At 26.7% G+C, this 12,909-nt stretch overlaps 1 protein-coding gene across 3 annotated transcripts in view; it reads right to left on the reverse strand.

Moving 5' to 3' along the window:
* LOC132917748 (LIM/homeobox protein Awh) overlaps positions 1-12,909 on the reverse strand; it is a 79,522-nt gene that overhangs the window by 42,180 nt on the left and 24,433 nt on the right. For 2 of the 3 annotated variants that reach the window (XM_060978630.1, XM_060978628.1), the window contains exon 1: positions 8,829-9,409. The exons of the other annotated variant lie outside the window; for it this stretch is intronic. In XM_060978630.1, the coding sequence (XP_060834613.1) occupies positions 8,829-8,891 (63 nt within the window). In that variant the 5' untranslated portion in view covers positions 8,892-9,409. Of the gene's footprint in view, positions 1-8,828; positions 9,410-12,909 lie in introns of those variants that run through there. 3 annotated transcript variants of the gene reach the window in all.

The following is a 12,909-nucleotide window of genomic DNA, read 5'->3' on the forward strand; positions in this document are numbered from 1 at the left end:
GTGTTTTCACTGTGTGCACAATTTTCCACTGAGTGTAGGTATTTATATATGCATTTAGGAACTTATGAAACAGACACGACCAGTTACATAAAATGGGAGGAATCAAAAAACGCCCCGTAAAATCTTGCCCCACGAAAAAAACGCAATTTCTTCCCCTATGGGTCGACGCCAATGCGACAACCCTTCGTCGCAACGTAAGTATATTATATATATTATTTATATATATAGCCACAATAAACGCGTATTTCATCGGTATCAATATATTATATGAAGTACAATTTATACATATTCGTACATAGAATCATGTCTCCGTTTCTTGCGGTATAAACAAAAATATAATAATTTATCCACCTAAGTATTTGATATCGCCGAATATACACACCAAATAAGTATACTGAAAAATAATATATATTTTTCAAATGTTATATTAAAAGTTTTGACTTCACGTATTTTATTACAATATTATAATAGTTTCGAAACAAATATAAGTGGGTGAAGGGTGATTTGTTTAACAGTCGAATCAGTGGATACTCGTTGTTCTAAAAAAACTGTTTTTAATATTTTCTTTGCAGATCTTAAAATGATGTAACATTAAATACTATGCATATATAATAATAATATATTTCTAATGTTTTCACACTTGGACCTACACTATATCAATTTATAGTTGCTAAATGAAAATTGTCATATGTATCAACTAAAAATCGATATATTCAACAATCTATGTTTTTAATTTCATAAACTGATTCCTAACGATAGCTTTGTGCTTATTAATAGAGAACTAAATGTACAGAAAATATCAAGATGAATTAATAAAATCGAATTAAATGTGTGGTGCAGCTATATAAACGTATTCAAAAGATGATGAGCTAGAACGATAGAATAACAAACGAAAAAGTACTGTAAATAATCAATTAGAATAGGTTAATAATAGATATTTAATATGAAAACAATAAAATTTAAAAGGTAAGGCTATATTTTGAAACAAATAGCCCAATACGGATAGTTCTTAAAGGGGACCATACCAGAGACCATTCATAAACAAACTTTTTATCACAAATCCGCAAAGAACTGGTCCTAAAATATGAAAATATTAAAATTAAAATAGAATATAGAGATAGTGTAGAAGAGTTTTAACTGTTTTAAGAAGGCAATACCAACTGTAGATTTAAAAACTTAAAGGAGAAATATCGAGACAAAAATGCATATATAAAATGTATACGTATTGATATTATATACATATTAAATATAGATTATTTGACATTAGAACGCAGTTTGCTTATAAATTATAATTTAAAGTTCCAATAAGGTAACATGTAAAGTTGTAATTTTGGTAGATTTAAAACAACTTCGCTCGTTCAAACTTCTAACGGATATTATTTTATTAATCAAAAAAACAATATTTATTAATATTCTATATTTAATATTATTATTTTTATATTTCAGATCATCAAATTATAAATAGGTACATAGTTTTAATAAAAAAAAAACTGAAAATTGTTAGTATACCTTTGAAAATATTATAATACTTTATACGTTCACCGTTAAAAAGAATCATTGTGTATAAGTATATTATATATATTTTATTATATTAAATAACACCCATATGTGCAACGCAAATGACACAACATAATTGTGTATTATATATAGGCTGTATATTATAGTATAATAATAATAGTAATAGTAGTAGTAGTAGTAATAGTAATAGTAATAGTAATAGTAGTAGTAGTAGTAATAGTAATAGTAGTAGTAATAGTAATAGTAATAATAGTAGTTATAGTAGTATTAGTAGTAGTAGTAGTAGTAGTTGTATAGTAATAGCTAGTAGTATTAGTCATAGTAATGGTTATATATATCAGTAGTGATAGAAATATATAGTGTATTTTTACATCGGCATCGCTCCAAAGACGACGATGCCGCAAATGGAAAATTAATGAACACTACCTGTATGATAACCCGAACTAAATAATATATTTTATAAGCAGGAAATTTCTTTTTTTTTCGAATTGTGCTGGAGGACTATATATGTGTATACATCTATAATATAAATAATATAGTACGGGACAAAAGGACAGACGCCGACCACACACGCCCAAACAAGTGCGCGCGTCCTGTACAATACCCAATTGTACATACGAGTACGTACACTAGTGTGTGTATATATGCAATGCGTGTACGATAGAATATAATATATATATATACCTATAACTATTACGGCTTACACGTTTATACATATATATATTGTTGTAATACGGACGAGTAACATAACGACGAAGTCCGGTGAAGTATGAAAATTCGAATAATAATAATAATAATAATAATGGTAATATATAAAATATACGCATTTCGTCGGATGCAATATATATCATATACCCGTACAGGTATACCGTAATAAAAAATAATAACACGTACACACTTATACATATATACAATGTAATAATGTGTATAATCCCAAGGCGCCTTCGAGTATAGTTCTCTCTCTATCTATATATCTATACATATATACGTTATATACAGTATAATATAATAGTATATATATATATTTTATAAAGCGAGTTAATAGTCAGTACATCGCGGGCTCGTGTATATTAAAAGCATGCACATAGACTGCCGCACAGACGTAATGGCGCGTATCATGTTGTTGTATATTAGATTTTCAAAATTCACCACGTTGCACGCATGCATAGACATTATAGTGTGTTTTAAACTTTCACAAAGACTTAAGTATAATATATATTGGTGCTATAGCGTATGCACATTATAACCGATGCGGTTTCGCCAATGTGAAAATGAAATTTTAAAATTATATCGATATATATATATATAATATAGTATATTGTTTAATATAGTTAAATACTAGTATTGATTACTTATATACTATATACAGTATACACATATGTTATTCAGATAAAATCGATAAAAACTTATACATTTCACTACAGTGCTGGATTAAGAACTTTAGCGCTCCAAAACTATTTCTTTTACGACGTCCCTTTATTTTCCACTAATATGACTGACATGCTGATATAGTTCATTTATATATTTCCATTATTCAAATAATTTTTAAATTTGTATTGTTTTTTAGATATAATTGAAGACTATAGTGACCTAATTTTAACGTCCTTAATACTGTACTCTGGTCTACAGCCCCTGTAACCCCTATAGTATTAATACAGCTAGGCCTGTATTTCAGTATAAATATGAAGTTGTTCAACGAACGCTTACAGTATATGAAGTATATAATATCTACTGTATTTTTTTACAGTTAATACCTACTTGGGTATAATGATACTAAGCTGATGTATAAAAAATGATTTTCTTTTTTTTTTATTGCTATTGAGTAATTTTTATAAAACAATTTATAATATCCAAACACTACCAATGCTCATACCATGTATATACATAAACATTTTAAAATTATTTAATAAATTCCTATAACATTATAATATAGTAAATTTTCATGAATTAATAATATCAAAAAAAAAAAAAAAAATAATGTATAGGACATTACTACGAACATATAATTTTGATGAAAACCTTATAGAAAATGTAGTTTTATTTAATGTAAACATAAAATACTTTATACTTTCTATAAAACATAATACATTATTCACATTTTAGATTTCTTAAATTAAATTTCACAAATCTATCATTTACATTGTGTGATGTCAACAATTATCTCAAATTATATCCTGATACTAATAAAGTAATAACTACTTTTATAAAATAATAAATATATATATATATATATATAGGAGAGAGAGAGAGAGAGAGATAACTGGTGGTACTGCAGTCTATACTGCAACGGAAACAATGCATTATATACCTCAATTCAATCGCCATTCATAAATTAAGTTTAGTTTAACTACCAGAAAAATTCGTTTCAAGTAAAGTAACGGATATAAAAAGTAAAACAAACAATTTCACAAAAAATAACAATAATTGAAAAAATATTTACTCAAATGTATGATGAATATGAGGGTCACTTCATTGTTTAATCATATAATAAATTCTATTATATTATAAACCTATACATATATATGTATCACGACCTGTTTTAATAATAATTTATTTTTTGCGGCCTACTACCTATATATTAAAAAAAAAAAAATAGTTGATCGATACTGCGTATAGTTATACGAGTAAAAATAAACTAATTTTTAATGAACGCAGTATTTTTTTTTTTTAATAATAAAAATATTTGTGACCAAATTCTCCAAATCTCGTAAACAAAAGTTGGGTCACAGCTCATCGGTTAAAGACCATTATTTTATAAATCCTAAATGATAAAACCGCATAGATATATCGATTAATGATTATCCTATTATGAATTGTTATCAATATCTTGACAGCAGTCTAAATATAAAACGTTCTATAATATGCAATTCATCTTATATAATAATTATTATTTATCTACTAATATTATTTTTTTTATTATTACTTAAATGTAAATATTGCAGTTAAATATTTCAATAATTTTTAACATACATTTTATTAATAGATATTTTAGATTTTATGTTACTGATAATTTTATTCAAGAGCTTTTTGTTTTCTTGCGGTGTTGAAAAAGTTGTTATTTAGAATTAATTTAAATATTTCTTTAAAACAAAAAGGTATATAGGTACATTTTAAATAATAAGTGTCAAGGCGTAGTCGTAAATATCTGTCTCTGCTATTGTCTTTTGTGCATTGTTATAGTTATTCTTTTAACAGAAAAACTGAAGGTTTTGTTTGACAAATCGATATTCAAATACAACGCATACATAACACGTATTTTTCTTTTGATAAAAAAAAATTCCTTAAAATGCTAACAGTTCAAGCTCTGAGTTTACTTCGATACTATTGATCGAATAGAAACCTATATTATATTTAACATGTTTAGCAGGTATAATATTATTTAAATCTATATAACTATATATATATATATATATATAGTTATATCATGTAGTAGGTATATTGTATATATGCTCAATAATAATAATACAAACATTACCTTTGGTTTGTCCAATTTAAATATTCAAGAATAAAAACTTCAAACTGCCATATTTCTTAAATATTATATTTGTATAGCCTTCCCCATTGGAACATAATATATTAGCTATATTATAAAGTATACCGCTTATTGCGGCAATAACGGCAATAAGATTTCCTATATTTTATTATATTATATTATTATAATAGTTATTTTCAAAATAAATTGATAATCTACACTCTTTAAACCACAAAAGTAAATATATAGTATAATACGGATATCTTATCTAATAATTCTAATATACTCATAAGTCATAATCTATTATTCAACAATATTATTTTATTTTAAAGTAATGCAAAATATTTATAATATATTTCTTTTTTAGCTTGTAACGCATCACAATATTATATTCATACAGTTATATAACTATAAACTATAAGTTAACTATTTATGTGCCTTTATATATGTTATAATATGAATTTAACATTTGTGATCAAAATATATATTTTAAAGTTTTAAACTTATAATAGTATGTTAGGTATATACTCGATTAATGAAGTTATAAGAAGTAAAAACAAACTTAAAATTACCTATTAATTTATTTTACTATTACAAATAAACATGTAATATTTTTATTTGTATAGCTCTATATTTATAATACCTAATACTTATATCTGTTTTATTATGTTTATTATATACCCATAAGTCTATTAAAATAAAAATAAATATTATAGGCCTAAACCATACAAAATAATGAGTATTATAACATCTTAGACACAGTCTGAATCTATAACGTTTAAATTATCAATACAATATTGCATATACAATTAAAATAAATAATTCAATCATAGAAATGTATTATATGAAATTGTAAAAGAAAATTTAAAGACTGTTTTGCGTCAATTAATAATTATAAGCCTAAGATGATTCTTAAACTTCTCTTAATGTTATCAATAATATAAGACTTAATAGTATTAAAAAATAAAAAGTAATTATTTACGTGCATAAATATAATTTTTATTATTAAAACGTTATAGTTATCAATTATCATTCAACATTTAAATTGATAATATACCCATTGAACATTTCTTACTCATATGTTGACTTAGGAGAATTAAGCTTTGAGATTATTATATCGTATATGTAAACATATTAAATTTAAAAATAATTAGAATGCAAAAGCACAAATAATTAATTCAGCTAAATTAAATATAAATAGGTTTATAATGGATAGTTTACAAACACGCAAATCAAATTTATAAGATATTTCGAAGGTCATAAAAATAAGTATTCACAAGCTAATTTTAAACTAAAATGTCAAATCTTAACATATATAATTACTTGGTTTTAGTTAAAACCGTTTTTGGTTTAAATAGTTGTACCTTAATCTAAGTGACAGTTTGTTGTCGATCGTTTTATTGAAAATTTAACATTTTTTTTTTGTATCAAATGAATGAACGTTTATTTTTGATAGATATTTGAACAAACTAAAAATATCATCTAAATCTAAATTACTATACATAAACAATTTTTGATCAAAAACATTATCTATATAGTGCTATAAATCTACAAGAATGGAAATACCTATGGTCCGTATAACTCAAAATTACTAGAGTGTACTTCATATATAATAGGTATGTGTAAATAAGGAGTATCTATCTCGTAATATGTAGACCTGCATGCTTAAAATTAATTTTTTTATAAATAATTATGTATAATTATTACTAAATTAACCCTTAAAATTCTTTACATAGCTTTTATTTTTACTTGTATTTGAGTCGACTAGTATAAGTACAAAACTTTTACTATATAGATCAATATCACAAAATCTATAAATTATTTATATTTTGATATGGGCAGTTATATTGTATAGTCTTTTCTTGGCAGGTATACAATATACATACTATAAAATACTCGACGTCTGTACCAACCATGTTTTTTCTTTGCACAGTCAAATTATTTCTTGTAACTATATTTACTTAATTAAAGTACTGATTTAGTATTTTTTTGATTTCAAATTTAATTAATAAAGATGTAATATGAATATACTATGTACACTAATACATTTTTCCCTTTAGTAACAATGCAACCCTCGTTAAAATATTTCCTAAAACTTACTCAATTATAATAATAAATAAACATGGGTTCTGATTAACATTTTTATTATACTTTTTAACTGCATGTTACAAAAAATTGAAATTGAATTTATAATAAAAAAAAAAAATTCAAGACCGTTCTTACAAACCGTCCGTACAGCATCAACCTCGGCCAGACCTCAAGTTTTAAAGTACTGTTTTCAGCTACTAAGTTATAGATACTTAGATAAGTTATACTCCCTGAAATATACACAATGTGAAAGAAACAATCACAATTAAACCTCTTTTAGAAATGACAGACAATAACACATACGATAAATATTATATAATTCACCTATATTATGTTACAAGACAAATAGCAAAATGCAGATCATTGTAAGAAATACTCGCATAATGTATACATGCTCAGATACTTATGATATAAATAATTGAGATAAAAACATATTTTTCATATAGGCCAGTAATTTTTACAATTGAATTAGTAGTTTTGGTCTTTAGCTTGGGCAATGTAAAAATATACTTAAACTCATTGATAAAATTAATGTATTTAATTATTAAATAATATCATGAATAAATACTATAAGTTATTTATTATACCATAGATTATTTAATGGATCTTTACTTTGTTTTCCTTTTTTAATCTAAAAATAAAAATATTATTAACATAAATCTAAAATTAAGCCTGCATTTTTATTTTTAATTATACTTATTACTTACATCTTATAAGATCCATATTTGTAATTATTCAGACTTGTATACTATTTATGAATTGTCTTATGGTAATACAAACTTATTTTTTTATAATGAAAACAAATCTAAGAATATAATAGGTCCCGCGTATGACAATATAAGTTTGGAAGACACAAATTTAAAGATCGTATAGTTATTAATATAAATTTATTAACATTTTATACCTAACAATAGTCCTATTATATTGAATATTTCTCCCATTTTATGTTTTATTTTAAATCATTTTTTATTCCTTACAATAGTTATAACATGTACATTTTAATAATTTAGAGATTATACGATACTTTTTTAGGTTTTGATTTTATTTAAAAAAAGTTCAAAAGCATTATCTTCTGAGCAGTTTACATAAAAATAGTAATGTTCTCATTTAAAAAAACTAAGTCTGTTTTACTGTAGAACATTCCATAAATGGTATAAAAATATCTAACCTACTTAAAAATTCTAAAGTTATATACATACGGCTATACATATGAGCGATAGCATTATACAGTATACTTATTACTGCGTGAAAATGTTTGAGATTATTGACACTACAGCTCTGAAAAGGGTTGCGGAAAAAGAATAAGCATAGATGATAGGTACATATAGCCTATATATAGTAGTATAATATAAATTATATATATATATATATCATTATAATAACATAATATACCTACACAATTATATAATTAGATAAGCCTCAAAAATATTTGCCCTGGGTCTCGCCAATCCTATATTTATGTTTAGATTTGAGATAAGGAACGATAAAGAACGGAGTATATTATAATGTTTAATATTTATAAATATAATGACAATTTTATAAAAGTTCAATCTAAGAAACGTTACCTACGTATGTATTGTAACATATTAACGCGAATGAAGTATATATATGGGCATGCATATATTATGTAGCTATGTATATGAATTATATTCTTATATCCATTTTCCAGACATTTCAAAAACGAGATATACTCACTCGCAAACACTAAATGACGCATGCGAGTAAGGGTAAAAAAAATTCAAAAAATTACCTTCATGTTCTTGATGTACGTAGCCGGAAAACCACACAACTCGAAACGGTTTTCTTGGATCATATCTGCGGTTGGGCTGTACTCGACGCAAACAGACAGTATAATAATACGTTATAAATGTGTATATATATATATATATATACTCGACCTAAGTATAACACTTAGGATAAGTTCCAAGAATACCGCACCGTCGGATGACCGCTGCAACTGAGAGTGCGCCGCGTCTCTCCGACCCTGCGTTCAAAATCGTTTTCGAGACATTTCCGTAAAATCACGCCGAAAATTAATATTTTAGGTGAAACGAAAAGAAAACCCACGCGCGTCGGTAAAATGTGTGAAAAAATTCCGCGGTCGTCTGTATAATATATATCTGATAAGGTACTTGTCCCGCAGCCGCTGTCACTGCACTACGTCGGTAAGGCAAACACTATTGCAATTTTATAATATAGAAAATTCTTATTTCGTAACAATATTATTTTACAGATTATATACGTTTAAATGTACACGGAGGAGCGCGCACTGCCGCCACCGGTGTGTATGTGGGCCGTTCGCCGCGGACCGATCCTAACTGACGGGTGGCAGAGATGACCGGCCGGCCGTGTGGCAGACGCGGGCCATGGATTCTGCGCGCGTACATGTCCGGTGGGCGCGTAGAAACGAACGAGAGGCCCCGCCGATTGGTCGGCGGGGCGTGGCCTCGGTATGCGTCGTCTACCACGCCCTGTGCGCCGGCAAAAGATCCGGATCCGATATAATATATATATACCTATGTATATTATATATTTATATGCATGTATATATAGAAGTATTATTATAGGTACCTATAGCTACTATTATTATTATTATTATTATTATATACTCGTACATGGATGAAGTAGGATAGGAACTGTACGAATATTTTTTTCCTTCCCGTTTCCTCATATTCTTCCGACCGGACGCAGACGATAATATTATTATTATTATCATTACCATTATATTATATATATTATTACAACTTGGCCAACAACCGTCTTTTTTTTTTCGGTCGCTTCGCCGTTTTCATTGTGTCTCCTGCACACCCGACCGTGAACGCAGCGCGTATTATAATATGAAAGTATAACTGCGGTAAGGACGTAAGGTGGTAAACGCGACTATAGTCATGTAGTATACATATAAATATATACTCTCGCGTATCGCATGATGAGTATTATACTATATATACCGGGTCGGTATGTGTGTGTGTGTGTGTGTGCTACGTATTGTATTTTATTGGACCTGATCTTGGAGTAGGGGAGAATAAAAAACAAAACGACGACAAACAAAAAAAATAATAAAAGCCCCAACACGCATATGCGACAGGGACGACCATATAATATATATTATATGCCTATATATATATATATATATATAATATGAATGTACGCGAGACAAGATGACGTGTAATGTATTTTGTACACATGATGTACCGCCCTTTCCCTCGACGTGCGTATATAAATGATAATAATATATTATTGTATTACGTACCAATGTGTGTTTTACGGAGGCAGAAAACAAATACACGTAGAATATATATAATATCATATAAATATAAGTATAACAGCAGCTAGCCGTGTATAATATGAAGAAGCGCGTTACGACCGTTACGGTTTTCGAGTTTATTGGATCATATAAAATATAGAAGTGTATACCTATATAGATGTATACCCATGTAGGTACATGCACATATATAAATATATAATAATATTGAGTATTCGGTGGTATTATAAACAACTCTTGCACCATACATAGAACTTTGCAATATTATATACCCTTAAACCATTAAACACAGCATATATATTATTAAATATAAATATATAATAGTGATGCCGTAGAAACCAACAACAAAAAATATTATATTTATATATAAAATAATAATTATTAAAATATAGTGGTTTAACTAATTAAACATTCATTTAAAATAATAACAATATACCTACTTAAAAGTGATCTTTTCGAGCCTTCGTTTGATAAAAAAAAAATAATAATTTTCCATTGGTTTCTTATATTTTATGTCAAGATAACAGTACCATACTTAAGTTTACCTTATAGAATCCCTGTCCAAACTACGTCACTGTTTATATTATATATTTCAATACTGGTATCTTTATATATATATAGCATATAAAATATAATTAAGGGTAATCAAATTTCAAAAATAATAATATTATTTTTTATTATTATTATTATTATACGTATTGGATGAGATGAGATATACGCGCTTGGTTTTCAAAACGTCAGTTTCGTGTAATTCGCCACAGTAGCGTAATTACGACCACAATGCCACAACGACCACACAATTTATCGTTGTAAAATATTCCAGTATATTATATAAATACAATATAATAACAATATGTAAAACACTGTTTTCAATTTATTATAATAATGCACCGCACTGCACCGCTTCTGCAACACTCCTCAACCAATTATAGTCTCACATCGGCACATCGTTTAGCTTTAAATAACTATTATAATATATCTAATAATTATCTGTAGGTAAATATATATATATATATATATACCTCTACTTACCTCTACCGTAGAGGCTCTACGTGTATATATACACAATATTTGATAAATGATAATACATGTCCCCATCGTGTAATAAATCGAATATTTGCTACTCAAATGTATACTTTTAGTATTTCAATCGTCATAAATAATGTTATGTACTGCAGAGTATATATAAAACATTTATATGAATCACTTTTATAAACACTGACGACCAGATTATTGATTTGTGTGACATTTTAACGTGATGAATAAATTGGAAAACAATATGGCTCATCCGCTCACCCTATATATTATTATTTATTATAGTATTTATATAATATATTATAAACAATAAGACAATAAATAATCCATCAGTATTTAAGAATTGTATTCAAATTTACACGAAAATAACTAAAAAAAAAGGTAACTAACATTATATTATGCAGATATTTGTATCATAGGTACATACATATTTTATTTTATTGACCACTTATTAAATATTATTATTTACATATAATATGTCATCATCGACTCATCGTTTCATTGAGATCAGCCACAGACTGAACACTGTATATATACATAATACACACATATATAATATATTATATCAACATAATATAACGATTATTTTGATTATTATGATATCATAGATATGATTTGAGTAAATAAATAAATAAGAACTATTGATAAAAACTTATGATAATAAATTATTTACCTATTATAAAAGGACATGACAAATAAGTGTTAAAACATATTAATATCTAATATTTAAATTTATCTTTTAACACATATTGGTTACAACTCTTACAAGCCATAATATAGGTAAAATGTGAAAAGCCAATTAAAGAAATTCCTATAATACCTATTCTATTTAGTATTTACAGAAGGATACCCGGTTATACCAAAATCTTTAAATTAGGTTTTTAATATTGATGCATATTATTATGATATATAGTTAAAAAGAAATCCAACAAAGTGTAATTATTATATTACATATACAATGCACTACATATATTTATATACATATGTTGAAATTTTTTCACGTTTCATTTATTATATTTCCTTTACGCAGCGCGTAGGTTTAACATTATATTATTATATACCTAAACCTAACACCTTTATTATTATATTATCGCGTAGGCCTACTATACCTATACGGGAATGAGTAAAATACATAATCATTATCCAGTGTGAAATTAAATCATGTTGTTATTATTTTTTTTTTTGACGCGTTAAACGCATGCCCACGGTGGTTTAACACAAATTGCACAGTGTAAATGTTCATTCACACATGCATAAACGTATATAGAATATAAAGTCCCCTTTATCGTTTGGACCGCGAAACTGCAGTGTAGTTTGTGGTACTCTCGTCATGTTATTGAACAGTGAATAGCTGTTAAATGGGTCGACGGAGCCTCGAGGGAGACCGTGCGCGTGATCGTCTCTTATGTGTTATACGAATCTCACTGTCATTTATAAAAACAGCGTTTGTTTACAATCACATATTATTTATTATGGCGATTTGTCGTGTTTCAGATTTGAACGACTCTATAAAATATTATTTATCACCTTA

The sequence above is a fragment of the Rhopalosiphum padi genome, chromosome 1 (assembly GCF_020882245.1).
Source record: "Rhopalosiphum padi isolate XX-2018 chromosome 1, ASM2088224v1, whole genome shotgun sequence".
Taxonomy (NCBI): Eukaryota; Metazoa; Arthropoda; class Insecta; order Hemiptera; family Aphididae; genus Rhopalosiphum; species Rhopalosiphum padi.